At 52.4% G+C, this 27,985-nt stretch overlaps 2 protein-coding genes across 2 annotated transcripts; one reads left to right on the top strand and one right to left on the bottom strand.

The window, feature by feature from the left end:
• Window positions 1-15: 15 nt before the first annotated feature.
• On the top strand, window positions 16-25,701 carry BLTP3A (bridge-like lipid transfer protein family member 3A). The gene is made up of 21 exons (XM_040085496.2): window positions 16-139; window positions 11,226-11,388; window positions 12,157-12,195; window positions 12,660-12,751; window positions 12,933-13,122; window positions 13,276-13,416; window positions 13,963-14,133; window positions 14,675-14,852; window positions 15,176-15,262; window positions 15,395-15,559; window positions 16,023-16,165; window positions 16,954-17,095; window positions 17,540-17,733; window positions 18,572-20,097; window positions 20,306-20,502; window positions 20,969-21,120; window positions 21,210-21,357; window positions 22,287-22,558; window positions 22,883-22,991; window positions 23,334-23,446; window positions 23,852-25,701. The coding sequence occupies exons 1-21, from the start codon at window positions 96-98 to the stop codon at window positions 23,975-23,977; spliced, it is 4,392 nt and encodes a 1,463-aa protein (XP_039941430.1). The 5' UTR covers window positions 16-95; the 3' UTR covers window positions 23,978-25,701.
• TAF11 (TATA-box binding protein associated factor 11) lies at window positions 25,612-27,903 on the bottom strand. The gene is made up of 5 exons (XM_040085497.1): window positions 27,709-27,903; window positions 27,498-27,637; window positions 27,223-27,310; window positions 26,924-27,020; window positions 25,612-26,294 (listed from the first exon to the last, which is right to left on the bottom strand). The coding sequence occupies exons 1-5, from the start codon at window positions 27,901-27,903 to the stop codon at window positions 26,164-26,166; spliced, it is 651 nt and encodes a 216-aa protein (XP_039941431.1). The 3' UTR covers window positions 25,612-26,163.
• Window positions 27,904-27,985: the final 82 nt, after the last annotated feature.

Genomic DNA, 27,985 nt, shown 5'->3' with positions numbered 1-27,985 from the left:
GACGGGGACGGGCGGTGCGGACAGTGGGCGGTGCGGACAGGGGCGGGCGGTGCGATGGGGTCTCGCCGCCCGCGGGCCTGACCCGCCGGCCCGGCATGGCGGGCATCATCAAGAAGCAGATCCTGAAGCACCTCTCCCGGTGAGGCGCCCCCTCCTCTTCCTCCTTATCCTCATCCCGCTCCTCCTCCTTCTCCTCCCGGGGGGCTGCGGGGGACGCGGGCCCGGGTTTGGGGAGCTGCCGGGCCCGTTCGGGCTGTGGAGCCGCCGCGCCGGGGGCGGTGTCCGAGGGCCGGGGGGTGTCCGAGGGCCGTGGGGCCTGGGGTGTCCGGCCTGCCCGGAGTGGCCCCGCCGCCCGTCCCCGCGGTCAGAGCGCTCCGAGCCCGGCCCGTGCCCCGGTGCCGGTGCCCGGCGGTGCCGGCCCTAGGCCGCGGCGGTGGAAGTTCGGGAGGCGAGAGGGGAACACCAACAGCCCCGGGCTGACGCCGGCTCTAGCGGGGTGTTGGCGTTGTATTCCGTCATTTTCAGTGAAGTTCATCCCAGGCGCTACTGGGGAAAAGCGGGTGCTCCTGCGTGAGGCTCTGCCGGGAAATGCGGCTGCGGCCGCGGCTCTGGCTCCGCTCGGGGCCTTGGGCACAAAGCGGTGCCTCAGTTTCCCTTCACGGCGAGAAAAGAGCTGCCTGTGTTATCTCCTGGCTGCGGGCACGACCTCGCTCTGCATCGCTGCGGGGTCAGAGGAGCGTGAGCACGAAGGTGCCGTGTGTGAGGGTGCAGGTGAGGGCACAGCGCTGCGCAGCGCTTGTCCTCTGCTTTCTCAGCTGCTCCTTCGCATCCCTGCTGCTGGACACGCTCAGGTGCAGAGTGAGGGGCTCGAGGTGACCTGCGTGGGCTCCGTGGGGTCAGTGCTGGTGTGATCCATGAATCCCAGCTCTCTGAGGTGGATCCTGCGAATGTCTGGAGCCCCAGACCATCCCCACGCACCCTGAGTGGGCAGTGCAGGGTCTCTCTTGGAGTCACCAATTGCTCCAGCTCTCGGCGCTGTCCCGAAGGAGGAGTGATGGAGCTGCTCTGGGTACTGGTTTAAATGGATTTCTGCCGGGCCTGACATCCCAAGCCTCCGAGCTTTCTCTCTCATTCACCTCACACAGGTGTGTTGCTGTCAGTACAGATTAACCTCCGGGTAAGGAGGCACTGAAGTATTTTATAGCACGGAGAGGTGGGAGCAGTTTTTGAGAGAGTGTGAAACAGAGCTGGGCATTATCCTGGTTGCTGCTCCTGTGGGTGTTGTCCTCATGGACAGTTCTCTTTCTTTCCATAAATACAGTTTTGCTGGTGCTTTTGCTTAATTTTGCATTTCGGTCTTGTTACAGCATGTTCTTACCCAAAGCGCCTCTTTTTCCCTCTGACTGGGCCAGTTCTTAGTGTTCACCTGTGTACCCTTTGGGCAGTTCTAAGGAGAACAAGGAGCCCCAAAACATTCAGCATCTCTGCCTGTTTTCCTACTAGCTGGACTTTGTTGTTTGGGTGATGGATCTGATCTTGCCCCTCACTTGCACAAGGGTTGTGGATCTTTACAGAAATGCAATTTGAACCCAGTTTATTGGTGTATAAAAAAGATCAGGGGTTTTTTGTTCCAGTTTTGTTTCCCCCAAATACCTCCTCTTCACCTTCCCTTTGGGTTTTCTTTCAGCCACGCTCGTTTGCCTGGAAGAATTTTGCTACTGAATCATTAATCTGCCTTTGTTTTCTGCTCACATTTGCATATGAAATAACTCCTTGTTCTTTTTGTTGTATCTCCACTCTGAGCCCTTCCTGCACGGGGGTGTGGTTTTGTCCCTCTTGTGTGTGGAAATTTGCAAGGCAGAGGTCAGGAGAGGCAGCTGGGTCAGGGAAATGTGAATGAGGTGTTTTCACCCGGCTGTTCCTGTGATCCCACATCACGTGTGTGCCGGGATGGCCGTGGTGGTCACGGTGGGGATCGGTACAGCTGGGATTGGCCCAGTTGTGAAGGCATTTGAGAAAGCTCAGCCTTGTGTTGTGCTTCAGCAGCTTAAATTCCTGGAGCAGGAGAACCTAAAAACTTGCGGAGCTTTCGCCATCTGTGCCTTTCACTCCTTTGTCCTATATTTAGCTTGGAAGAGCAAACAGATGAAGTGGTTTCAGTTCTTGCTGCTTCCAGGCAGGCACAGGGCTGCAGTGCTGGGGAGGGTCTGGAACCCAACATCAGGGGCTCCCTGAGAGCTGCCGGGGCATCAGCTGCTGCCTCTGAGCATGGCTGTGTTCCCCAGCCTGTAATTATTCATGGAAACGCATCAAGTGCTTTAAAATAAAATCTGTGAGCTGTCTTTACCTCTTCTTGGCCTTATTCGAAAGTAGCTTCTTCTTGCTGTGTTTGTTTTGTTTTGTTTTTACCGGTGTTGGTGAAGCTGCAGCAGATCCGTGTTCTCAGGGTGGGACAAAGGCCCTGTTTATCCACCAGCCCAACTGCCTCAACTTCATGTGCCACTTTGGGATTTGAGTTCTCAGCACTGCAGTGGAAGTCCTTGCCAAAAAGGCTTTTATTTAATTTCGTTGGAGAGGTTTATCCTCTGCTGCCTATAACAGCTGCTTTGTGGCCACGTGTTGAAACCTGTGAGCTTGTGGAGTAACAGGCACACAGGACATGGCTTCCAGAGGAAATGCAACGTGCAGTCCTGCTGGGAAGAAATAAAAGCTGGTGTCAGCAGAGGAGCAGCTGGACTGGGGTTTGGGGGCGGGTCTGAACTCAGGGGAAGGAGACCACAAATGTATTTCACTGTGACAGGGACCCCAGAGAGCTGCAGCTGAGGAGTAATTTTGGGAACCTCTGAAAGCAGGGTGAAAAGGGAGCAGAGGAGAAATGAGTGAGGAGTTAACAACAGCAGAGATGTTACCAGAGAGGAAAACCTATGTGGAAAATGGGACCTGTGTGCAGAGGAGAGTGCAGAGCATGTGTTGCTGGTCCAGGCAGATGTGTAACAGATGTGCAGCACAGAAATGAGTGGATAGCAGATTGTGGATTTGGCAAACTGTCCTCAGCACAGGATGGAGCCACCTTTTCAGGTAAGTGAGATAGGATTTAGAAACAAAAGTAAAAATACTGTTAGAGAACAGAGCAGTGGAGCAGTGAGGTGCTTATCAGGGCAGGTCAGGTACTCAGCCAGGAGAAACAGCATCATGTAGCTCCTCATAAATGATGCTGCACCTCAGTGGAGGAGGAATGGAGGAATGATTAGGCCTTGCATCCCCTTTTCCAGGTGAGGCTGCTGTGACTCCTGCCCTCTCTCATGTGCTGCTGCTGGGTAGGTGAAGAGACCCGGCAGGCTCATGGTGTAGCTTTAGTTTGTTCCAGACCCCTTTGTAAGCAGGGACACGTGGGTGTGGCAGCGTGTGCTGAGCTGGGAGCACGGCTTCTGGGGGTGTTGTTTCCTAACTTGGATGTGAGCATCTTGGAATCCCTTCCTGGCCCTGAAGATGCCTTTGCCTTCCACGTAGTTGTGCTGCCTCTGTGCCAACGCAAAGAGCTGAGAGCTGGCTCCAGACCCAGTGCTGCGCTGTGTGTGGGTCCTGCCTGTTCTGCAGTTGGCCTTGGGGCTGTCTGGGACTCCTCCCTGGCCATCCCCACCGTCAGAGATCTGCACTCAGGCTGAGGCAGGGCAGAGAAAAGCCTGTGGTCGTCCTGCCAGGGGGTGAGAGACTGCCTGGGGTCAGGATGGCAGAAATGAGATGTGCTGTCTCAAGGGGACCCATCCCTCTCCTCAGAGAAGGTGGGCAGAGGAGACAGAGCAGTTCTTCCACCAGGAAGATGAGATTTGTTCTGTGCCAGTCAGGAATCATTGGAATGAGCTCTGTGGCTTGCACCAGGTGAGTCAGGCCATGTCACCAGCTCTGCCTTTGCCCAGCGCAGGAGTGTGGGGAATCCCCTGAGTCTAAAGAATGTCTTCACCCCCTCAGCTTAGATTTCTTGCCCAAATGCTGCAGGCTGAGTGCTGCTGTAAGAGAACAGACCCTGAATTCCTGCTGTTTGCCTCTCCCTTGCCCTGAAGTGTTTTGCAGCATCGCTGCGTGCTCGAGCGCTGCGCTGCAGCTGTGCCCTTGCTGCAGTCACAGGGTGGCACATGCAGCTCGTGAGGGCTGTGGGACACCCTCAGAGTCAGGAAAAGCTACCACCAGTAAGAGAGATTTGCTTGCTACCAACCCTTCAGGCTTCTCCCAGTTTCCTGACCTTGATTATAAATTACCTGGAAGCAATTTAGGGAGCATGGTGGGCAAGGAGGAAAACAAAGAAATTGCATCTGGGAATGGGCTGAGGAAGCTACAGAACCTCAAGTGATTTAGGCAGCAAGACCTCTGACCAGCTTTGCAGTTTTGGCTTTAGCTGCTTTAATATCCTCCTTTGGTGATCAGGGAAATTTCTGTGATGATCTCTAAGATGATCATCTGCCCAAAATAGCTGTTGCAGCAATGGGAAGTACATGAAACCACAGAGCTGCCAGCTGTTAAACGCTGATAAAAAACCGTTACTTTTCCATCTGCACAGCATCCTGCTCCCATGGTTCAGCATGTGCTGTTCAGCCAGGTAATGCTTCCCTTGGTGCCCCAGTGCCCAGAGTGGATCCAGAGCATGAAGCAGTTTGTGGCAGCACTTTATGAGGCAGTTTATGAGGAAAAAGCTCTGTCAGGTCCCAGCTGCTGCTGCTGCAGCAGCAAACCCCTGGTGATGAGCTTGTCTCCAAGTTCTTAAATGCTGTGCCCAGCAAAGCATGTAAAGCTGGATGTAAACCCTTTATTCAGTGTTTTAGTTGGGAAATAACTTGTTTTCCCGGTACATTTTGATGGCTTCTTTTACACTTAATTTTTTTTAATATAGAAGAATTATTGATGGCTATGCAGAACCCCTAGCTATTATGGGTAAAGTAACACACATCTGCCTCTTCTTTGTTCAAGACAGGGTGGGAAAAAGGAGTGGGCACAGACAGGATGTGGCATTTTCCCTTCACTGAGTCTAAAGTCTTCCCTTGTAAATTCATGGTTGCTGTGCTGCACTCTGCTGGGAGAACCAAGCCATCAGTTTTATGGAGCTGCTGGGTGCAAAGGGTTTCCAACCACTTCTCCTCGGCTCCAGACACCTGTGTGCTGTTTCTGGAATGCTAAATAGACTCTTGTTGCAAGCAGAGGTAAATTACACTTGAGTAGCACAGGAGGAAAATGTGGCCAGAGCTCCTTCACTGCAGCTCTGAGCTGCGCTGACCCTGTGGAATCTCTGCAGAGCCCTTTAGCCTCACTGGTGGAACGGGGCTGTTAAAGGGGTTCTTATTTCTCCTGAGCTCCCTGAGCCCTTGCTTCCCCTGCAGCTGCTCAGCTGAGCTGGAATTAGGTAATAATCTGTTTGTTTCTGCACACTGGAAACGAAAATGATTGGAGGATGTAGAAGTGGAGCTTTGGACTAGTGCTTGTGTTTATTAGGTTTCTTTCTAGTTCTCTTTCATCTGTTAATTTGCTCGAGGATTAGATTTGGGAAATTCCCTGGCAAGTGCCGAGGGTTTGTGTTCCGGATTTGTTGAGAGCATGGGGCAGCTGGTATTTAAACTTTACTGAGTGTCCAGGCGAGGAGCTGGAAATAGCAAAGAAGGTGGAGTTCAGCTCCTGGCAGAGACCTGGCCTCTTCTCCTCTCAGATGAATTCCTGGTTTGCTTTCCAGGGCTCCCAGTACCCACTGAGGTGCTGGTGGGTGTGAAGCAAGGAGCCTCTGAGTGTTCAAAATGCTCTAGAAAAATAGTTGTTAAGACAAGAAAGTTTCCCTTGTGCCCAGGGAAGCTGCAGCCCTCGGGGAGGAGTGAGCTGGAATTCTGCTCTGTGTAATGATTCCGTCCCATTCCTGATCTGCCTGGAAATGCTGATTTTTCTCCCTGCCATTTTAACTCTGAATTCAGTTTTCCTAATCCTGCCCTTAGCCTCGTTGTGTTGCAGGAGGTAACACGGAGCCAAGACAACTGTTTACTTACCAGGATGTTTTGTGTTTGGCTTAGGGTGGCTGAGAGGGCCAGCCTTTCATCCAATGCAGCTGAAGCCTGGAAAAAACAGAAAGCTGATAATGGAAAGCCACCAGCAGTGGTGTGTGTGTACAGGGACACCAGATGTGCCTAAATCCACCCTGATAAGGAGCGTGGGACGGCTGGTACCTCCGTAGGTGGAAACTGTTTGCCCTGTAACCCTAGCAGGGTGAATTTCTCGGGCTGGTTGTTCACTTGAAAGGTGTTACAGCCTCCCAGGATATCTGGGGTACACAGAGCTGTGCACACGTGATGAGATGATTGTAAATGTGGTGCTTTCTGTCTTCTGAACGATTGGGCAGTTCGGTGTTGATCCGATTCCCTTAAACTCTAAATGGCTTTATGCTAAGAGGGTGTGATACCAACTCCATCTCCTACTGTGCAATAATTAGTCCCATCCTCTGCTAATTCAGCGAGTTTCTCTTCTCCTGTGCAACTCTGCGGAGCAGCTCTGTGCCCGCTCTCAGACAGCGTGGTCCCTGCTAACACTGAAAGTTCAAGGAGGTAAATTGGCTTTTCTTCCTGAAAAAGCTTTTAGTTCTTCCTGTGCATCTTCGAGGCAGCTATTTTTTCCCTTTTTACAGAAGTTTTGATCACTTGCCCAGTTTTATTTCCTCCAAGATTATTTTTAAGTTCATCCTCAGTCATGTGTACTGCACTTAAAGCTTCTGCTGCTGCCTTCCTTGAGAGCAGCCCTGATTTGGAAAGTCACTGCCCTTTCCTTTTAGCAGTCATGAACCTTTTGTTCTAGTAAACATGCTCTTTGTCTGCTGAGGCAAGAGGTTCTAATTTGAGGTGAAATGTCACATCACAGGGATTTTTGGGTTGTAGAAGATCTTCCCAAGGAAGATGGAAATCCCATTAAAAGCCCTGTCCAAAACCAGACCTGGCAAGACTTGAAAAGTCCTGGAAAGGAACAAATCTGCATTGGTCAGAATACAGTTGTTGGGGTTTTTTCCCCCCCACGTCCAATTCCTGTCCTAGTTGCTTAAATTACATATTTGCATTCCAAGTTGAAGCAGAAAATCCTCATCTCTTCCCTTGCTGTGACTTTTGTGGAGACAAAACCCCCGGTGGTTCCTGGGCTGGTTTCCCAGTGAGCTGATCAGTTCCTCCTTTCTGCCTTACCTATATTTGGGGGGACTTTCCAGCTGCTCCCTGCAGCTGTGGCCGGTGTCACACGCCGTGCACTTCCTTCTGCCAAGGGATTTTGCTTGTCATTAAGCAAAATCAAGGGCACTGGTGTACAGCTAATTAATTCTCCCATATAATAGCCATAGTGACAAAGGTATTAATAGAAAAGCTGGTGTGGAGCTGGGGGTGGTGGCTGTGTACAACAGCCAGTGATGGCTGCAGGACTGAGGCAGAAATTGAGTGTTTGACAAGAAGATTCCTGATCCATGTGGCAGCGGGGTAATGAATGAGACAGGGATCTGAGGGGAATTTTATGATTTTAGATGTCTTCTGACATTATCTGTCTATGCATTTGGAGACAGTGTGGCGAGACAGCTACAAATGTGAACATAAATTTATTTATGATTCTGGCCTGGCTTTAGGCCAGCAGTCAGATTTACCCAAATTCCTCTTGCAATCAGTGAGTTTGTGGCCTCTGGATATTCAGGCTGAGGAACTGAGCAGTTGTTTTCAGTGGTGACATCATGTTTTGATATGTATTCAAGCTGATGATTGAGCAAACAGATTTTCAGGGTTGACTTTTGTCAGAGTAATCCCAGCAGGCTCAAAAGGAGTGCTGCCCTGTGAGTTTACTGGCACAGCTCTGCTTGACTTCTGATGGAGCTGCAATAAAAAAATGAAAAAAGTGCAAATATCCTCCCGTGTCAGTTTTCCCAATAGCCACCATTTTCATTCAGTTTTCCCAATAGCCACCATTTTCATTCAGTTTTCCCAATAGCCACCATTTTCATTCAGTTTTCCCTAAGCCAGCAGCCCGTGCTGCCAGGGATGTTGCTGTGGGTGAGTGTGAATGGAGAGAGCTGCCAGCAAACATCTGATGTGTTCTGCTCTCGCTGCTTTTCCCCCCCTGGCACTGACCAAAGCAGCTCCTCTCAGGCAGCAGCAGAGACCTGGCACCTGTGAGCTCTGTGTTCTCAGGAACTCTCACCTGAGCTCTCCTGTAAGCCCTGTGTGACGTGTGGGTGGTGAGGTGGCTCAGGTGTGGAGGTTATTCCAGTGGGATCCCTGTAGCAGCTAAAAGCAGGGTTTGACAGTGGGCAACATACCCTGAGAAATTTGGGCACTGATTTAAAAGAATGAATCCGTTTCCATTTGAGATTTATTTTTTTTCCAAAACCTCCAGCTTGTTATTGTCCAGTCATGGGTGAGCTCTGCTTTGGGGGTGGAATGGCACATTTTGGGGCAGCTGGAATGCCTCATGAAAGGATTCTTACGTGGAGTCTGGTAGCACCAGAGGTGGGTTTGGTACCTGCTCAGCAGGATCCCTGCAGCCTTTCCCTGGAGATGGTGATAAAGAGTTGCTTGGTTTGGCTGGATCAAGTTTCATACCTCACTCTACACTGTGTCCTGTTTCACAGCTTTGCTTCTTCCACGGTGTGCTGGTATTTTTGATACACCTACACACTGAAGGGAAGTGATGCCCTGGTTCAGACATGTGCTTGTGTTGCCTATAATCAAAAGAAAAAACAAACCCAATACCCTTGTGTTAGAATAGTCAAGTAAAAAGCAGACCTTTATTTGGAAGCTTCCAGGTGGTGATGGGAATGCCTGGAATTGAATTTCTACGATTTTATAATAGTTAATTAGGATATCTAACAGGTACATCCAATGGGAGATTCAGTTGCTTCAGTAACCCACCCCTGGGTCAGCCCCTCGGAATTGGGGTTTTCTCCCCCTCTTCTTATTTTATGCCTTATTGCAGGTCCCCTCCTAGGAATAAGACTAAACAATACTTCAGAAATGTATTTAGAAGGTCAGCCTATGGTGCTAAAATCTAGGGGAAAAGGGTAGGAAACTACTGGAGCTACAGCCATGCATTAGCAATCTACAAAGCTACAAATACATGAAAAATATAGACAAAGCTGAAGCATCACCCCCTCCCTTTAGAGACTTGACAATACAGAATTACAGGCAACACTTGTACTTTTCCTCTGCATTAGCAGCTGAAAGCAGCTTCCCCTCTGAGCACTCTTATCCTGGGATGAGGCTCCCAGCCCAGGGATGATCCTTCAGTGCAGGTGTGAGAAGAGCTCAGCCAGTGAGAGCTGATCACTGCCCGTGCCAGTTTTTGAGCTTAAGTGCTGGGTATTACCTACCTGTCCCTGTTGTGTTTGGTTTAGTGTTGGCATCCAATCCCGAGTGGACACTGTGACATCAGCTTTCAGCAGAGCTGCTTCTCTGACACAGCACAAGGGTGCTCCTGGGTTGCCTCTGGAGGTGTTTGCTCTAATTTTCAGCCGTTTGTGGGTGCCCACATCAGGTCTTCAGGCGCAAATCATATGGATTCTCAGTGCTCCCTGCATGTGGAGCAGCTGTTGGAACACACTCTGGAATTTTCAGCTTCTTGGTGTGGATGCTGAGAAGCCGAGTTAACCTCAGCCACCTCCCTGGGCGTGTTCAAACAAGAAGCCTTTGGTTGAAGGGAGTGACAGAGTTTGAAGGGAATGTGCAGCCTGGCAGGTGTTGTAAACTTGGTGTGAGCTGTCAGCGTGTCCCTTCTGCTCAGAGCAGGGAGGGGACAGCAGGGCACAGGAGCTGTCTGCAGGGGACGAGCAGCGCTGGACAAAGCTGTGTGCTGCCCTCCCCTTGCATCAATAGCACAGGCTTGACAGCAGCATCTCCACACAGCTGTCAGACTTTTTCTTCCAACAAAACGTTTGCTTTGGAAAGGCCCTTTTGCCCCTGCAAGCCCTGTGCTGATGGCTCAGCTGCTGCTCCAGTGCCTCAGCCAGGTTTGTGCTACACCTGGAGCTCCTGCAGCAGCTGCATCCTGGCAGTGTGGCTCTGGCTCCTCCTCTCCTCCTGGAGCTGTGGCTGTTCCAGAAGCCCCTCGTGCCTCTCCCAGAGCAGCCCCCACTCTGTGGCTGCAGGGCAGGCTGTGACTGGGAGCCTGCTCCTGCTTACACTGACAATAGGGGCTTTCTTTCCATCCCGCTTTCTGGACCACTGTACAGAATGAGAATTAGCATTGGCATGGGGGAATGTGTGAAATAAGCCCTGGATTCCATGGTGGGAAAGTTGTCTGGCAGGAGCTGTTCAAGTTTGAATCAGAGTGCAGCCCCCTGCTCCCGTGGTGGCAGCTCCTGCACAGGAGGGAGGTTTGATGGAGACAGGAGGGGTTCTGCTGCCACAGAGGGGTTCTCTGACATGGAGAGGTGCTGCCAACACTTGTACAGCCTCTGGGATCTGCTGCCCCCTGAACTGGCTCCTCTGGTTCCCTCGGGGGTGCTCTGGTTTTAATGAAGTCAGAGGTTTTCACGCCAGGATCCTCTGCTCTTGGGCAGTCCTGCCTGTTTCATCCATGACACTGGAATCTCGGGCACATGAGGGATGAGAAGGGCTGCACACAGGGGAGGTGAAACACTGGCAGCCCTGGGGAGGAGGAATTTCTAGCAGAGAAGACAGAGGAGGGAGCTGGGGCAGTCTCTGGGAGGGGAGTTGCTGTTTGGCCCTGCTGACCAGAGAGCAGGCTGGGCTGTAGTGGTGCTGTTAAAAAGAGACAGCCACAACAGTCATTCATTAATACAAAAGTCATTCATTAATGATCTTTTGCTTTCCTGGGTGAAAACAATCTACAGAATTAAACTTTCCCCCGCTGACACGGCAATTCTGAGGGGACTGAAACTGCTGAGCTGTTGGAGTTTGGCTTTGGTTTTCTTTGGTTTTGTGCTCGGGCAGTTTTGTTGGTTTCCAGGATCCAGAGCTTTAGAAGGAAATTTTCAGTTTCTCAAACCTGAATTTATTTTAAAATAAAAGAAATCCTCCAAATGTCAAAGTGTAGAGATGTTGTGGGTTTTTGTTTTTTTTTTTTTCTGAAGCAACCAACTTACCTTGGGTTTAAAAATGTCAGGGTTTAACAAAACAGCAAACAAACTCTGGTATTAAAATCGCTCTGAAATTCTCCTGCAGCCTCAGCAGCTTTGCTGGGGGCTGTTTTTGAGTTTCCTCTTTCTTCCCTTATAGGTTTACCAAGAATCTCTCTCCAGACAAAATCAACCTGAGCACGCTGAAAGGTCAGGGGCAGCTGACCAACCTGGAGCTGGATGAGGAGGTGCTGCAGAATGTGCTGGAGCTGCCCACCTGGCTCGCCATCACCCGGGTCTACTGCAACAAGGCCTCCATCAGGGTGAGCACAGGCAACTTTAAATGGATGAAGTTATCCATTTACAGGCAGAATCGCTGAGATCGTGCAAGGACTTGAGCTTTGCACACTGAACTCTTACAAATTCTTCCTCCTTGTGCCTTTTAGAGCAAAAAAAAAAAGGTGTTTTTTTTAGTTGTTCGAAGCTGCCAGATTGTTTAATTGCACGTGGTACTAACCACTGTTGCATTACATGAACTCAAAAGTTTTCAGGACGTCAAAGAGACTTTCTGTAAAAGAAATATGAGTCTACTCTGCCAAGTGACAGTAAAAATTGAGCTTGTCTTACTCATCTGATGCACTCTGCTTTTAGAATCAGATCTGCTCAGTTTAGTAACAAACATTTGTTCTCCCTCCTACAAGAACTGCAGAGTGAACGTTGCTGTATGAAAATAAAATGGAGCTTTTTGGTTTGTGCACAGTCTTCAAAAGAGTTGTGTGACTTCCAGTAACAGCAGCAGCTAGTTGTAGACTCTTAAAGGCCAGGAATGTTCTCTGTAGCAGAATTTGACCTGCAGAATATCTGTTACTCCTGATGATATACGAGATCCAAAAGCTCAGCTGGGTTTGTAGATCTGGTGTCTGGAATGTCTTTTCCCTTGTCTGTGTCTCTGTGTGACCTGGATACAGTGAGACAGTGCAGACATTTCTCAGACAAATGGGGCTCAGAGTTTGGGCTGAGAAGATTTCCTGCAATTTCTGAAACTTTCCAATGCAAAGATCGCTCTGGTAACCTCAACTTTATCGTTTCAGATCCAGTGGACAAAGCTGAAAACACACCCAATCTGCCTGGTAATGTTGCCTCTCTTGTCTTCTTTCCTTCCTTTCTCCTATTTTCCTTCCCTCTTCTTTTCTTCCTTTTCTTCTTCACTCTTTTAAATCTTTTCTACTTGAAAAAAATTCTGGAGAGGGAAACCATCAAGTGCTCAAATTTTCTTTAGAGTTGAATCTTCCAAGCCCTCAGCACACAGGGCCACGAGTGCCCTCCCATGAGTCCCTCATTTCACTGCAGGATGGAGCCAGAGGTGCTCTCAGGGAGCTCCAGGGCAGCCCTGTGCCCGTTTTTTGCTGTTTGTTTTCCCCCCTCCCGGGGTTTCAGGTTCCCCACTGGCACTGATGGTGTGAGAGCTTTAACACATGAGACTCTTGGAGCGCTGTCACTCCAGAGTTGGTTGTCCCTGCCCTGGAATCTCACCCCGTGGGCTGTGCTTGAGGCTTGGTGTGGTGCTCATGGCTCCCACATTGTGTCTCTGCAGTACCTGGACAAGGTGGAGGTGGAGATGAGGACGTGTGAGGAGCCTCGGCCGCCCAATGGACAATCCCCCATCGCTCTTGCTGCCGGACAGAGGTCAGACCCTGAGCCCTGCAGCTCCTCCCTGCATCCTGCTGAGGTTTGGGGGCTTGATTCACCACTGGCCTCCCTGTCCTGAGGTTTAAGTGCCTTTGGTGTCGCTCATAAACCTCCCTGTGTGAGCCCTACCTCTGCCAGGCCTCTCGTCGTGACATGTGGGGGGATCTTCTCTTTGCAGTGAATATGGCTTTGCTGAGAAGGTCGTGGAGGGGATGTTTATTGTTGTGAATTCCATCACCATCAAGATTCACTCCAAGGCCTTTCACGCTTCTTTCGAGCTGTGGCAGCTCCAGGGCTACAGCGTCAACCCCAACTGGCAGCAGAGCGACCTGCGCCTCACCCGCATCACGGACCCGCAGCGGGGAGAGGTGAGGCCTGGCTTTTGTACCGCCATCACAGAAGAAAAGTGTGATGAGTGATTTTTCTTTGTTTCATTTCATGCCTTCTGGGTGTTTTGGGGTTTTTACATCCTTGAAGTTGTGAAAATCTCAGCATTTCCCTGTTTTTCTCCTCCTGAGCAGGTTCTGACGTTCAAGGAGCTCACCTGGCAGACCCTGCGGATAGAGGCGGATGCCACGGACAATGGGGATCAGGATCCCATCACCACTCCTCTGAGACTCATCACCAACCAGGGGAGGATCCAGATCTCTCTCAAGAGAAGGGTGAGAGTTTCCTCCACGCTTTGCTGGCTGTGGTCTCACTGCCTGGTGCAGAGATGATGCATATTTCCTCCCACAGTCCTCAACGGCCCTCCTCTCCCTTCAGAAATGTTGAGCCCAAACTGATGTATCTCTCCATGTTTTCTGTCAGAGACAGCTGTGTTCTTAGCAAATGTCAAAGCAGTTTCTTTCCCAGGGGAGGATCTCGTGGATGGAGTGAGTTTTTCAATCCGTTCAAACATCCCAAGGAGAGCTGTCATCTCCTTACTGGGAGCTGAAAGCCTGGCAGCCTGATTTTTAGCTGTCAGTGGAAATGTGATGATTAAAAAAAAAAAAAAAAAGAATTAAGCAGTGAGCAATTTGTCTCCTAAAGAGGAGGTGGCTTTGACTACTTTCCATCTGAGAGGAGGTGCTGTGGACATGCACCAGATAGCATCTCTCAGAGGAGTTTCACAGCAGCCTCCCTTCTTTCTGCTTCTGTGTTTTATGGAGACTCTATGTCTGTGGAGGCAATTTTTGAAGTCCCTAACTCCTTCCTTCCTGTTTCAGACCAAAGATTGCAATGTGGTGGCCTCCAAGTTGATGTTTCTGCTGGATGACCTGCTCTGGGTGCTGACAGACTCTCAGCTGAAAGCAATGATGAAATATGCTGAGTCTCTGAGTGAAGCCATGGAGAAATCTGCTCAGCAGCGGAAAAGCCTGGCACCAGAGTCTGTACAGGTGGGTGAGCTTGGATGTTGGTGTGCCAGGGAAAAGGACAGTTTTGTTTGTGTGCCATCTGGCCCACGTTCACAGCATTTTCCTTGGTAGGAACTCGTGTCAGGTCAGTGTTGTGTGGACTGTGGGCTGCTGTGGGGTAGTGAGGTGACCAAAGGCGTGGGATTCATTGCCAATAAAAGAGGTTTTCCAAGTCAAGGATGAGGGAAGAGGAATATTTCTGTTGGAGTTGGAAGTTCCAGGGAAGCAGGGATGCACACAGGAAGTAGTGCAGCGAGGTTACACAGGAGGAATGGAGAATACTTGGCCCTTTTTGCCCAGTAATCTTAAAACATCTTCCAGGAGAAGTGCATGCAGCTGGCAGAGTCACAAAGGGTTTTGCTGATGAGAGCACAGGAGAGGCTCCACATCCTGGGAATCCCAATTCAATCCTATAAACCGATGCCTTACAGGCTGGAAGAGTTACATGAGTTAATTAATTGCATTATAACCTCTGTGTTTTCCCTCTCTCCGAGTTCTCACTGAGCTTGTCCCTCTCCCTCAGATCACCCCACCTCCTCCCAGTGCCCAGCAGTCCTGGGCTCAGCCCTTTGGAGGCAGCCCCAACGCCAGCAGCATCGGGCAGTACTTTGACAAGCACGACATGAAGGAATCCTCCTACCACCTGCTCATCTCCCGCCTGGACCTGCACATCTGCGACGACAGCCACGCCCGGGAGTCAGGTCAGGAGAAAGGGAAAAAAGCAACAGCTGAGGCAGTGATTTTTCCGTCTGGGAGAGGGTTGGGAAGCGCTGGGGTTTTGCAGTTTGGGATTTGAGTTTCCAGGCCTGGTTCTCACCATATAAACCTCTGACCAGTTGATTCAGGTGTCCTTCTCCTTGCTTAGGACAAGATTTTGGTCCAGATTCCTAAAGATGGTACCCTAATCCTGGCTGTGGTGTCAGTTAATCAGTGCTGGCAATCAGAGCAATGTGGTTCTGAATGCTCCTGGGTCAGGGCTGGGATTGCAGAGCTGACCAGGTTTCCTGTGCTCTGTTCCTCGCAGGTGCTTTGAAGCATGGGATGCTGGGCGGTGCCATCCAGCTGACCTTCAGGAGGATGGCTTTTGATTATTACCCTTTCCACAGGGCAGGTAGGGAGCCTGTGGCCTCACAACCTGAGGAGGGGGGATAAAAAAGGAGTTTAAAGAGCTGTTCTATGATTGCAGACTGGACTGGAAGACAGAAACTTCAATTTTAAAGCCGGGATGTTTGCTTTTCTGCAGGAGATGGCTGCAAGCATTGGGTGAGGTACAGTGAAGCGATGGAGACTCGGGGACAGTGGGCAAAGAAGTTGGTCAGTGAGTTTCAAAGCAAGATGGAGAAGCTTTATGAAGAAACAGACCCTGTGTTTGCCAGGACTCCACTTTCCCCTTTCAAAAGGAAACCAGGTAATGGTATTTGACAAAACCAGTGCAGCAGGAGGTGGTACCAGTTTTGCTCCATCCAGCAAAATCTTTAATTGCCTGTCCCCAGCCGAGCAGGCTGATTTGTTGGTGCAGGAATGCATAGCACTCTAAAAATCATAAATACAATGGCAAAGGAAAGTGGCTGGGAGAGCGCTGCAGCAAGGATGGACAGGCTGCAGCGGATTATTGTTGAGTTTCTCCATAAGATACAAGGATGAAATTACATACTTAAGACCTGGCTTAGGAGTGTGTTCTCTTGCCACAGAACAGACTCACCTTTCACGGTGCTCTTCCTTCAAAAGTCCTCAGTGTTTCTCCTGCCCGGCTGTGTTCATCCATTTCTAATTTTGGGGCTTTTAGTTCTGCTCAATAAGCACAGAAGTGTTGGTACTGATGGTGCAGAGGTGACTATAACCCTGCTGGTTCTCCCTGTCTGTCCCCACAGACCCTCCCCAGAGTCCCCAGAAGAGCCCCCCAGAGAAGGGCCGTGCTCCTCCCACGAGTCTCCCGCGGCTCCGGCACCCGCCCTGGCATCGGCTGCGCTCCAGCTGCGTGGTGGTGCGGGTGGATGACCTGGATGTGCACCAGGTAGGGACCTCAGCCCTGTCTGCAGATGGTGATGGCACTGCTGAAAAGGAAATTATATGATTCAGGATGTGATTCAAAGAATCCTGCAAATCCTTTGACATCCAAAACGCTGCCCAGAGAACCTAAATGCTGTTATGGTGTTGCCTGTAAAACTTTTAACCCAAGAGTGAGCTGCTGATTGTTCTCACGTTCAGAGGGAACTGCATAACCACGGGTTTCTGCCCTCTGTTCCTATCTAGGCTTACACCAAGCATGAGGCAGGCCCAGTGTAAAACATTCTGTGCCTTTGGGAAATCAGTGAGGATGTGGATTTTTGACAGAGGAGGCATAAACCTCACCCCAGGCTTTCTGCCCTGGATCAGGCCCTGCATCCATGTGCCCTGTATCCATCCAAGAGCTGGTTTTGCTCTTTGCAGCACCAGATGTGCCCTGTGTCCATCCAAGGGCTGGCTTTGCTCTTTGCAGCACCAGATACTATGATGGACTTGCCAACGTGCTGCTGATCTTGCAGACAGCTCTAACAGATTTCTGTTCTCTTTGCTCATGTCACCTAATTCTGCTTGTCACAGCTCTTACTAGCGGTGACAGGAGACACAAAGAACTAAATTCTCTCAAAGGAGAGGAGTTGGCAATATCAGCAGGTAGAAGAAAATTATATTTTTGCTTGAAAGCAGAGTGTGTTTGATGTGTAAATGAGGCGGATTGAATGCAGGCAACTGCGGGGTCACTGGGACACTTGGGTTTGCCAAGTCTGAGTTCTGCACAACTGCATTTCATCCTGTTTTCAGGTCTCTACAGCTGGGCAGCAAACTAAGAAACCCTCCACCTTGATTTCCTGTAGTAGAAAAATCTTCAAACTCCCTGACCAGGTCTCTGCCATCCATATTGAATTCACAGAATATTACTTCCCAGACAATCAGGACTTTCCAGGTAATACATCACGGTTAGCACCTTCTTTCACAAGTTTCTTAAAGAGCCATCAATGGTCCAGATGTGTTAACCCTGTTAGATATTCTCTGTCCATTGTTGTTTAGTTTTCTGATGTTTGCCATCCTATTTATTTTTTTTTCCCTGTGGGAAGGTGGGCTGGAGTTTGTGCACAGTGTGGAAGCAGAGCTGTGCTTGCAGGAGGGAATTGCAGCCGGCGCTGTGTGCCCAGTTGCTGGGGTTCAGCCGTACTGAGAGCCCTGGAGCAGGGCCATGGGGTGCTCTGGGTGCTGTCCCAATGCGTCACCTCATTCCTCTGGGTGCACCACAGCTGCTCCCCCTCTGAGATGTGTCTCCCAGGGCTGGTGAAGCCCTGCATTGGTGCTGTCAGCGCAGGTTCTGCACCCGAGGGGCCTTTCCTGCTATCATTAATCTGTTTCCTTCTAGTTCCGTGCCCAAACCTGTACGTGCAGCTGAACGGCCTGATGCTCACCCTGGACACGCCGAGTGTGCTCTGGATAAACCTCTTCTGCCTGGATCTGTATCGCAGCCTGGAGCAGTTCAAAGCCATCTACAAGCTGGAGGAGTCAGGCAAGCGGGATGAGCACGTGGATGTCCGGCTGGACGGCTTCAGGCTGAAGGTACCATGCTTTTCCTTCCTTTCCCAGCCTTCAGGGTTCCCTCTGTGAAAAGTGCATATTGTATGGCTCTACGCAAGATATTTACTGTATGTGTTATGTTGTATTGATTAGTGATGCTGTATTAATATTTCGATAGGATGGCAAATGTGGTTTTGTAGTTAAAATGTGGTTTTTGTAGTTAAAATGGAAATTAGGTCTGAGGAAGGGGATACTCACAAAGAGATAGCAGCCACAGGAAAACATAAATCTTTCAGAGAAAAAGAATTTATGACTTCCTTATCAGAAGAGGCCAACTTCTCCTGCCTCGCTCAGCCCTGAAGACGCCATAGAGATTAAGGGGAAATAAGTGACACTAACCAGAGAGAATTCTTTGTTTGAATGGAATTTATGCAGCATGTATGAGATGTATGAATATTCAACAGGCTATTGCTTTTAAGAGATAATCCTCTGTTAATGGGAGTCCTTTTTCAGAGCTTATTTGCCCAGAAAGGCACCCAGACATCTGTAACTTTGTTTTTATTGTCTCGTATTGTCCTAACCCTAATTGTTCAATTTCTTTATTACTCTAAGTCTATTTTTATGACCATTTTATTACTATTTAACTTCTAAAATTTTAAAACAAGTGATTGGCGTTTCTCACATCTCTGTGAAAGGAATGTGAGACCATAGCTGGAGTCGGTAACAAGGAGACAAACCTGCTGCCTTCCCCTGACTGCGCTCTGCCTGCCACTTGTGTTGATTTTGTTTGGTCTGTGGGCCCTCAGGCTGGTGCTGGAGAATTAACCCCTGCTATTCCTTCCTCACCTCGTGCCTTGTTGTGTCTCTCTTCCCCCCGCAGCTCAGCATCCCCGTGGATAAGAAGGTCACGGATCACCGGGACCGGCCGCGGGCCCTGTGCGTTTGCACGTCGGAGGTGACAGCCACCAACACCCGCCACGCTCCCTCCTGCACCTGCCAGGACCTCCAGAGCCTCTTCCGTAAATTCGTGAGCTCGGGGTTCTTCCACCTCAGCTACACCGAGTTCCCCCGGGCGCGGGGCGGGTTCGGCCTCCTGCACACGCTGTTCCTGCGCCACGCCTACCGCGTGGACGACGGGCCGCAGACGCGCCCGGGCCTTGCCCAGCTGCCCGGCAGAACCTCTGCCTCCGAGGACCTGTGGTCTGCGAATTTCAGTGAGCTCTCCCTGGGCTTCGAGGGGGCCGAAAGCTCCAAGGGCAGAGCCCTTAGCTTTATTGACCCTTTTCCCCTTTCCATATGGGCCTGCCTGCCCAGGTGGTGGGGGCAAGCTCAGATGTCTAAACGACAGCAACTGGCCACCTCTGAGGTGAAAATCAAGCCTTCTGCCAGCTTTAGCAACCACTCCAAGAATGTGAACCCCTCCAGAGAACACGGTGTTTGTCAAAGATCAAAGACTGACCAGGATCTGAAGAATATCCATAAGGCTCCCGACACGATGGATGTCTTGGGAGAATCTGATTCTGAAGTTAATGAAGGAGTAGAGAGTAAAGAGCTGGAAGGCTCTGCTGATATCCACGTGCTCGTGTCCTCCTCTGTCCACATCAAAGTTCGGCTCAACCACTACCAGTACTTGGTGCTGCTCAGGATGAAGGAAGTTCTGCAAACACTACAGGAGCAGCTGGCCCAAGATACCCAGGCAATGACCGGGTCTCCTTTACATCCCATGTCTGCTTGTGTGGGAGTTCTGTTCCACAGTGCTGAGGTGGCCCTGCTCATGAGCCCTGCTCCAGGGTCTGTCGTGGAACCCAGGTCCCTGGACTCGGACACAACCAGCCTGATCGAGTCCGAGTTCTCGCCCTCAGACAGCAAGGAGGGGCTGGCAGCTGAAGAGAAGGAGCTGAAATCGGAGAGCAGTTCGGAGAAGGGCTTAGGCAGCACCTCAGAGCTCCCAGAGGACAGCGGGATCCAGGACACCGGAGCCGGTGTCCCGCTGGAGAGGCTCCCGAGATCGGCGAGCGACGGAGCCCTGAGCACGGCTCCCCGCGGTAAGGGCGCAGAGGAGAAAGGCTTGATAGAGGAAGCGCACGAAGCTGTGGAAGCCCTGGTTGCAGAAAGACCAGCAGAGACCAGCAGCCACCCTCAGAGCCCCCCTGCTCTCCCTTCCAGCCCAGCCTCGGACAGAGGAGGCGTTGCCCTCAACGGGCAGGCAGATCTCATCCCACTGCGGAACATCGAGGTGGAGCTCTCCAGCGCGCTGCACATCACCAAGGACGCCACGAAGGAAGCTCTGCACGCCACCATGGACCTCACCAAGGAGGCCATGTCCTTCACCAAGGATGCCCTGAGCCTGAGCCGGGACAAGATGACCTCCACCATGCAGAGGATGCTGTCCCTGCCCCCGGCCAGGTGAGCAGGCCGGGCTGCAGGACGGGGACACAGAGCCCCCCTTTGTATTTGGATTGGAGATGGGTTAAGGGTTCGTCTCTTGGGGCCCTTCTGAGGGTACTGGAGTCTGACTTGCAAGTGGTCAGAGACCAAGGCAACACTCAGATAATCTGTCGGCTCAGCTTTATCACTCGGCCTTTATCCCTGGTTTTTGTTGCGTTTTTTGTAGGGATCCTGTGCCCAAAGCAGAGGAGGGAGCAGTGACCCCGGGCGGGGCGGGCAGCGGCCGGATGCGTTTCTTCTCCATGAAGAGGACCTCATCCCAGCATTCCTTTGACACCACGTCCGTGGATGGGAGTGGCCCCGAGGACGGGCTGTCCCTGGACAGCGATGGCAGTGATGGCTTTGTGATGCTCACAGACTCTGGTAAAGCCCTTGGCTTTTCCTCTCGCCACCCTCATCTCACAGGGGTGATAGCTTTGTGCCACGGGCAGCACATCCATGCCGTGTTCCTATGGAATCGCTTCTGCTGCTCCTTGGTTTTGAAGGTCTTAAGGAGTTGCCTCACAATGGCTCCTGCTTTTGTAGGTGCCTTTTCTTTGGGATGAGGAGGGTAAATCAGTGTGGGGTGACCCTGCAGGTCCCAGGGGCGTCCTGAGGGCTGTGATGTGCTGGTGGCAGGTGGTACAGAGCGTTTAGGAAGGGGATGGTTGGATGTTGGGTACCCTGGACATCTCTCACTTCAACCCTGTGTTGTTTTAACTCGTGTGAGGAGCTGGAGAGAGCTCTCCAGAGGATGGTACCTCCAGAGAGGCCAGAGATTCAGGCAGATGCTGATGTCAGGACTTCCAGAAAAAGGAATGGAATTGAGTTGTTGTTGCTTCCATTTCAGAGCCCAGCCTGGACCCTCTTCCTTCGGGGCAGCTTCCCCAGACCCACAGCGACATGGGCAGCAGAAGCAGCCTGGTGGCAGAGGACGAGGGTGGAGTGTCCCCTGAGGTGAACAGCTCCACGTCCCAGAGTGAAGACCCCAGTCTGCAGCTGGTCAGTGCCTGGCACTGGGATTCTGTCCCTGAGGGGATGTGGAAGCGAGGTGTTTGCTGTAACCAGTGAGCTCTTGGTGGCTGTTTCAGGTGTCTGTCCTTGTGCTGAAGATGAGTGATGTGAACTGCACAATAGAGGTACAAGGAGATGATTTGTCTGTGGCTTTACAAGTGATGAAAGTGGTTCCAGAGCAGCTGAACAACGTTGGCATGTGGCAGTTCCTGCGTGACTACGTGGGTAAGATGCTGCTCTGGGGCTCAGCTGCACTCTTAGGACTGGCTTTTATACCAGCCTCCCTCAGGGAATATTCCATTAACTGGGGCCTCAGTGTTTGGGGTGGTTAGGATTGAACACAGCTCATGTGTGAGGGTTCAGATCTGGCATTTGAAAGATGTTTCCCAAGTGCCCACACAGTCAGGCTCTGTGGTGCCTAGTAATCATTGATTGGGATTTTTTTAAATTACTGCTAGGATGCATGAAATGAAGTAAGAGTGAGTGAAGCTATCTAGGGAACCTGCAAAGTTATTCCTGCTCTGAGAAAAATGCTTTTGGTCTACAGTACTTCCCCTAAATTTGAATTTTTTTTTGAAAAAAACAAGCCAAATCTAAAAACAAATCAACTATCCCCCCAACACCCCAAAAAATGTCACCCAAACAAAACCAAAAGCAGCTCCAACCCCAAACTTGAAGTGAAAGTGTGAGCAGTTCCCAGGCTGTTGATCCTGCCTCTCCCAGTCCTGCCAGTGGCCACGGTGGAGCAAAGGGATGAGGAGAGGCTGGTCAGCTCTGGAGAGTGAGCCAGGGCACTGGGCCAGCTGTGGAGGCAGAGCTGGGACACTGTGGAGGGCAGCTGGGACAGTTTTAGGGGGCAGGGTTGGAAAGTGAGTGGATCACTGGGCAAGGTCCTGTGCATGCAAAACAGGGGCCAGTCCTAAAGTGTGGTGAGAGAGGGATGTGCCTGGGACATTAAATACCCCAGCTGCAGTGGCAGTTCAGTGATGTGGGCTCTTAGTCCTTCGAAATTTGGGTTTCTCTCACGTGAGGGACGATGGCAGGCCAAGGTCACTTGGCTGCTCTCGGACTGAAATGGCCTTTCCACGATGCCCTTTCTGAGCTGACGTCTGATCACTGGCGTCCCGTTGTGCAGCGAGATCTCTCTGCCCCAGCTCTAGGGGATCCAGGTGTGGAGAAGCCCGCGAGCCCTGAGCCATGGCAGCCCTGTCCCGAGCTGTGCCTGCGCCTGGAGTCGGGCCCGAGCGCGGCCGCTCACTCGCCGCTGGCCGAGCGCAACGGCTTCATCCGCGTGCTGCTCCACAGCTGCTGCACAGAGCTCTGCATGTCCTGCCTCACCAGCCTGGGACCCTTCCTCGAGGATGAAATCATCCCAGAGGTGATCCCCATGGAGATAGAGGTGGTGGATGCCAAAATCACTTTGAAGGTGAGAGATTCCTCGCAGGGTGGAGCTCGCTTGCAGGATTCCATTTGGGAAGGGACTGCTGGGGGCCTCTGTGGAGCTTCTCTGCTCCTGAGACTGTTTGGTTTTGCTTCTAAAAGCTGCCCTAGGGATGAATGAGAACACAAGGGAAGTGTGTACCTGAACACCTGTACATAAAGCCAGGCCTTGCCCTAGGGTGGACTCACCCCCGTGAGTCTGGCAATGCTCCTGGTCAGGAACGCTGCTCCCGAGGAGGCCGCAGGCAAGGGAAGTCCTTCCAAGAGCTGTCATAGCTGCTCATCCCTTCTCTGCTTCGTGTTTCTCCAGGATGACAGCGCCCCAGTGTACCCCACCTCCCCTGGCCCTGTCCCCATCACCTTGGCAATGGATCACGTCGTGGTGAGGCGCAAGGACGATGGCATCTTCTATCTCACAGGTCAGTAACAGCCTGGTTTTATTGTCCCTCTGCACCTCCAGGCTGTGCTGGAGGAGACTGGGACGCGATGGTTGCTGCTGGGAAGGATGGGCTCTGAGGTGGGAGCATTCCCTGCCTTTGTTCCCTGATGTGAGAATTTGTGTCTGGTGTTTCCTTAAGCACACACACAGACAGGTTCCATTATTACCTTTTAGTTTCTCCATTTTAAAAGGGGAAAGAGAATTTTCTTTCCCTGTGTAAAAAAAAAAAGGGGGAAGGGGGAAAGGAAAGAAATTAATTGAAGTTATTGTTTTGTTCTGTTGTGTGAATGTCCACACCTGAGTGGGTTCTGTTGCTTTCCAGCTTCCCAGGGGAAGGACTCAGTGAAACAGGAAAAACCTGTGTCAGTCCCTGAGGAGCAGCAGGCCCCATCAGAGTTTGTCTCACCAGCCCCAGCAGCAGCACGTGGGCTGCAGGTGAGTCACTGCTGCCTGGACAACAGAGAGCTGGCAGTTCTCTTTTGCCTTTGTGTGTTTGCAGTCCTGGGCAGGTGTGGTGAGCTGCAGGAAGGGAGTGCCCCAAGGAGCAGCCTGTGCCTCCTCCTATGAGTACTTTGAGGAGTGAGGGTACCTTGCCCAGCATGAACTCACCTGTTCCCTTTCAGAATCTGGTTGGGGATTGTTTTCTGATTGGCTCCATCTTCCCCACTGTGTCCAGTTCCTTGTTAGAAAAACACCAACTGGGAGGTTCCCAAAAAGAGATGTTCTTTCGGTGTGGTTGTGTCTCACTGTGTAATTTGTCCCAAAAGCTTTAGTTTTCCTTGGAGCAGCTCACTGTGGACTTTGAAGACTCCTGCCTCGTTCTCTGCTTGTCTTTTGTAGCTCAAGCAAGTGCCAGAGTTGCAAAGGGAGCTCCAGAGCATGAAACTGGCCCTGGCAGAAGCCAACATGGACAAGGCTCGCCTTCTGCAGGAGATCAAGAAGTACAACCCCCTGTTCCAGCTCTGAGGGCGCTGCCGGGGACAGGGCACCAGCACCAGCAGGGCAGGTTTGGTCATTTCGCTGCCAAACGGGTCCAACTCCAGGACTGAAACCAGCTGTGACTGCAGAGGATGGGGAGAGGGAGGGAGGGGCCTGGCTGAGACAGATGGGAGGAATGAGGAGGAGTTTGCTCTGTTCTGGCCTGGGAGTGCTGTGCTGAGCCAGGGCACGGTCAGCCCGTGAACACCGGGTCAGATGTCAAGGGGACACCCCATGTCTCCTCATCTGTGGGTGGCTTTCAGCCTCCAGCTCTTGGGGTGACATCTGGAGATGGTCCATGTTGGGGTTTCTGTTCTTTCACTCTTCCTTGCTGTGTTCTTGCCCAGCTGTGCTCGCCAGGGGCCATGGCAGGAGCAGGGTGGTCACTTCAGCACCTGGGCAGTGACAGGACAGGGGTGGCAGAAGGGTCAGCAGGGCTGCTGTCACCTGGAAACACAGGTGGGATTTCCCACTGTGGAGTGAGGGCACACTGCTCACTATTCCCACAAGAACAGGGTCAAGAATACAGAAATTCCTTCAGATTCCATTTTCCACCAGGAATTCCTTGTGTAGAGATGGATGCAGTGTATGAGACTTAGTCCAGTTCACTCCCACCTAATCCCACAGTGTTTGGCTTTATTGATGTTTAAACTGTTTAAACTTAAAGTTTACTATCAAAGAAGGGGGTGAGGGAGGTTGGTTCAGTCTCAGAAGGAGATGACCTGGGTGTTTTTTGGGATGCACCTCGTCCTCAGAGCTGTGTGTGCCCGAGTTCCCCAGTGAGGAGGGGGAGCTGAGGAAGGAGCTGTGGGGTTTTCAGCACTGGGTGGAATCTTCCAGCAGGGCTGAGGGGCTGCTTGGGATGGGACACCAGAACCACCTGCCAGCCCTGATCCCAAAAGGAAAACCCTGGAACACACCCGTGTGGAGCAGCTCCCTGTGAGCTGCCCAGAGCCCACGAGCAGAAGTTACAAAACCTTTGTGCTGCTCCCTCTCCCTGTTGGGTGAGCAAGAGCTCCAAGAACTGCTTGCCTGATGTGGAATGCCATGGTATTCCTGCTTTTTCTTCCTTAATTGCTTGAAAATGGGAGGTTTCTCTCATCTGCTTTTTCAAATTTTCATGGTGACATTTTGTGTGAGCATAGGAAGGGTATGCCAAGGGTTTGCCCAGCCCTGGTGCCCACCTGCAGGGTCCCACAGCTCCTCCCACCTGTGCAGGCTGAGCACAGCTGGGGCCAGGTTGTTTACAGCAAATTCCTTGCTCCAGCAACTTCAGTCAATGGGTTTGGTTGAAGAATTCCAGCATTTCCTTTTGCTTTGAAGACCCAGTGAAAAGGACTGTTAACCCAAAACCCACACACGTGGGAGGACAAAACCTCCTGGATCCCCACAGATTGTAAATATCAAAGTTTACTTTGTGGAGCCTCTTATTTAAGGATTCTTCCTCAGTTCCAGTGAGAGGCCAGGGAGACCTGCCCAGCACAGATGCTGTGGGGAGAACACGTGGCCTCAGCACCTCTCACAGGGTCAGGAGCAGCTCCCAGGGCCCCTGCAAGGGGACAAGGGGAATGTGCAAGTCTGAACTTGAATTTTAGGCAGTATTGCAACTTTGCTGCAGTTTGTTTCCACTGATGGTTGGTTCTATGAACCACGAGCAGAATTAAACTTATTAACCTCCTTCCAGGCTCGGGCCTCTTTTCCTGGTTTTCCTTCCCCCTCCCTTCCCAACACTGCTGTTTCATGGGCAGCTCCTGGGTTTGGAAGCAGAGCTGAGCCATGACTTCAGATGTCCCAGCATACGTTCCCAGGGAACCAGCCCAGCCCCAGGCTGGGAGCAGCTCTGGGAGCACCTTGGGCCACACAACAAGCAGATCCCAGTCAGGTTACTAACATGAGAATAAGTTTAATGTACAAAAACCCCACACATCTGGGTGGAGATGGCACATCTGAACCAGCAGGAAATGCTCTGCAGTCCCTGGATCTTCCTCTCCCTGCTGTGCTGAGACTCCAAGTCCAGGTCAAGGGTGCATCCAGGCTCTGCCCAGTGTGGGGTCCTGAGCCCAGCGTGGGCAGGGAGCGCAGGAACATCTTTGAGGTCCCACAAGCCACCCCAAAGGGGCCTTATGGCAGAGTCCACCTGGGAAGGTCCCACAGGAAGCTCCTTTCAGCCTCTATCAGTGGAAGATGATCTTCTTGTACTTGGAGTTGGGGATTTGCCCGCGTGCCTTGAGCCTCCGGACGGCCTCCCTCATGTGCTTGGGCTGCAGGGGGGGCAGCTCCCCCCACTTCTCACACACATCCAGGGCTGGACAAACAGACAGAGGTCATGGCAGGGGCCAGCTGAGCTCCACCCAGCCCCTGCTGCTGCTTCCGTGCAGTTTGAAAGGAACAGGGAATGTCTGTGATTGGGGTTTGCAGCTCAGAGCCAGGAATGAACCTGCTCCTTGAGCTCCTCCCTGACAGCAATCCCAGGGCAGCAACTAGGAGAAAAAGCTTCTAAACCGCTTGGGCACTGTGGACATACAGGGAATGGATGAGCTCCAAGCCTCTGCTCTGGGGGCTGGGTGAGCTGTGATTCCCCCAACAGCTGAGCAGGAGCAGCTAGCTTGGCTCCCAGCCCCTGTCCCAAACTGATCCCAGCCCTCCCATAAAGGAGGGCTGAGGCAGGTTTAGAGGCTTAAGAACTCGCCTGTCCCTGTAGCTCTAACGAGATCCTCGTTATGCAGCTGCTCTGGGGCTGAGGGACGGAGCTGCCACCCCAGGTCCAACACTGGTGGGATCAGAGGGGCTGTGGCAGCTTCACGGGGCCCTGCTCTGAGCCAGAGCTGCTGCTGGAAGGGAGAACCATGGAAAACCCAGCCCTGTTCCACGTTCTGCTCCAGGCAGGGAATTTACCCCGGGTTCTTCCCTTGTCACTCAGCAGGTGCCACTCACCTTCCTCCACCACCTCCCCAACAAACACCTTGGAGATGCCCGACATGGCGATGACGACGTTCTGGGACACCGAGGTGCCGGTGATGGACTGGATGAGCTGGGACAGGGACAGGAGGGGACAGTCAGAGCCCCACACGCTGGGACCCCACCCAGCCCCCGGGGCGGGGATTTCAGCTGGAGTCTTTCGGGATCAGCTGTCCCGGAGCAATGCGCTGAGCCCCGGCGGCGGCGCAGCTCCGGAGGGGTCCCGGGGGAGCACCCAGCCCACCCTGCTCGGGCTCCCGCTGCCCCGCTCGTACCCGTTTGATGGCGGCCTTGGGGAAGGCAGAGCGACGATACATCTCGTACCGGTTCAGCTGCTCCTCGGAAAAGGAGGAGACCAGGATCCTGCGGGGGAGACAGCGATCATCTACAGCTGCCGCGGGGCCAGCCAGGGCCGGGAGGAGAGGGGAGCGCTTCGCTGTAACGCGGGGTGGGAGGGGGAATCTGGGACGGGGCTGCGGCACCGGCAACGGTGAGCTCGGACCGGGGACACGATTCCCGAACTCCCCGGCACCGCCGCTCCGGCACTCACTGCATCTTCTGGATCTCGTCCTCGTCCACTTTCTGCTTCTTCTCCTTACGCTCCTTCAGCTCCAGCTTCATTTTCCTGGCCGCACATGCCTGCAGCGCCGGGTCCTCCGCGTCCGCCGCCTCTCCCTCCGCGCTCCTCACCTGGACGAGAGCGCAGCGCTCGCTCTGCGGCCCCGCGGCCCGGCCCGGCCCCGCTCCCGCTCCCGCCTCACCTCCCCGTCCGCCACCTCCGCCTTCAGCTCGCCGCCACCGCCAGTCTCCCCCACCTCGCCTTCTCCCGCTCCCTCTGCGGCTGCCGCTTCCCCCGCGGCCGCCGCCCCATCGCCGGTGACGGGTGGGGATGAGCCTGCGGGCGGCGGCTCCGGGACAGCGGCGGCACCGAGCGCGTCCCGGGCCGGGTCCGCCATGGCCGCGCCCGCGGCGCCTCCTGATTACGGAACGCTACGAGAACCGCGATGGGGCGGAGACCGCACAGGGGAAAGGGGCGTG

The sequence above is a fragment of the Hirundo rustica genome, chromosome 24, assembly GCF_015227805.2.
Source record: "Hirundo rustica isolate bHirRus1 chromosome 24, bHirRus1.pri.v3, whole genome shotgun sequence".
NCBI lineage: Eukaryota > Metazoa > Chordata > Aves > Passeriformes > Hirundinidae > Hirundo > Hirundo rustica.
The sequence above is the reverse complement of the archived record's forward strand: the minus strand, read 5'-3'. Positions and strand labels throughout refer to the sequence as shown.

What these genes read in the sequence shown, in the direction of transcription:
- TAF11 (XM_040085497.1), bottom strand. Translation starts at nt 27,903, where the DNA reads ATGGCGGACCCGGCCCGGGACGCGCTCGGTGCCGCCGCTGTCCCGGAG. An exon ending in GACGAGATCCAGAAGATGCA is followed by an intron (nt 27,311 to 27,497) that starts GTGAGTGCCGGA and finishes TCTCCCCCGCAG; the next exon opens with GATCCTGGTCTCCTCCTTTT. An exon ending in CCAAGGCCGCCATCAAACGG is followed by an intron (nt 27,021 to 27,222) that starts GTACGAGCGGGG and finishes TCCCTGTCCCAG; the next exon opens with CTCATCCAGTCCATCACCGG.
- BLTP3A (XM_040085496.2), top strand. Translation starts at nt 96, where the DNA reads ATGGCGGGCATCATCAAGAAGCAGATCCTGAAGCACCTCTCCCG. An exon ending in TGGACGGCTTCAGGCTGAAG is followed by an intron (nt 17,734 to 18,571) that starts GTACCATGCTTT and finishes TTCCCCCCGCAG; the next exon opens with CTCAGCATCCCCGTGGATAA. An exon ending in CTGTCCCTGCCCCCGGCCAG is followed by an intron (nt 20,098 to 20,305) that starts GTGAGCAGGCCG and finishes CGTTTTTTGTAG; the next exon opens with GGATCCTGTGCCCAAAGCAG.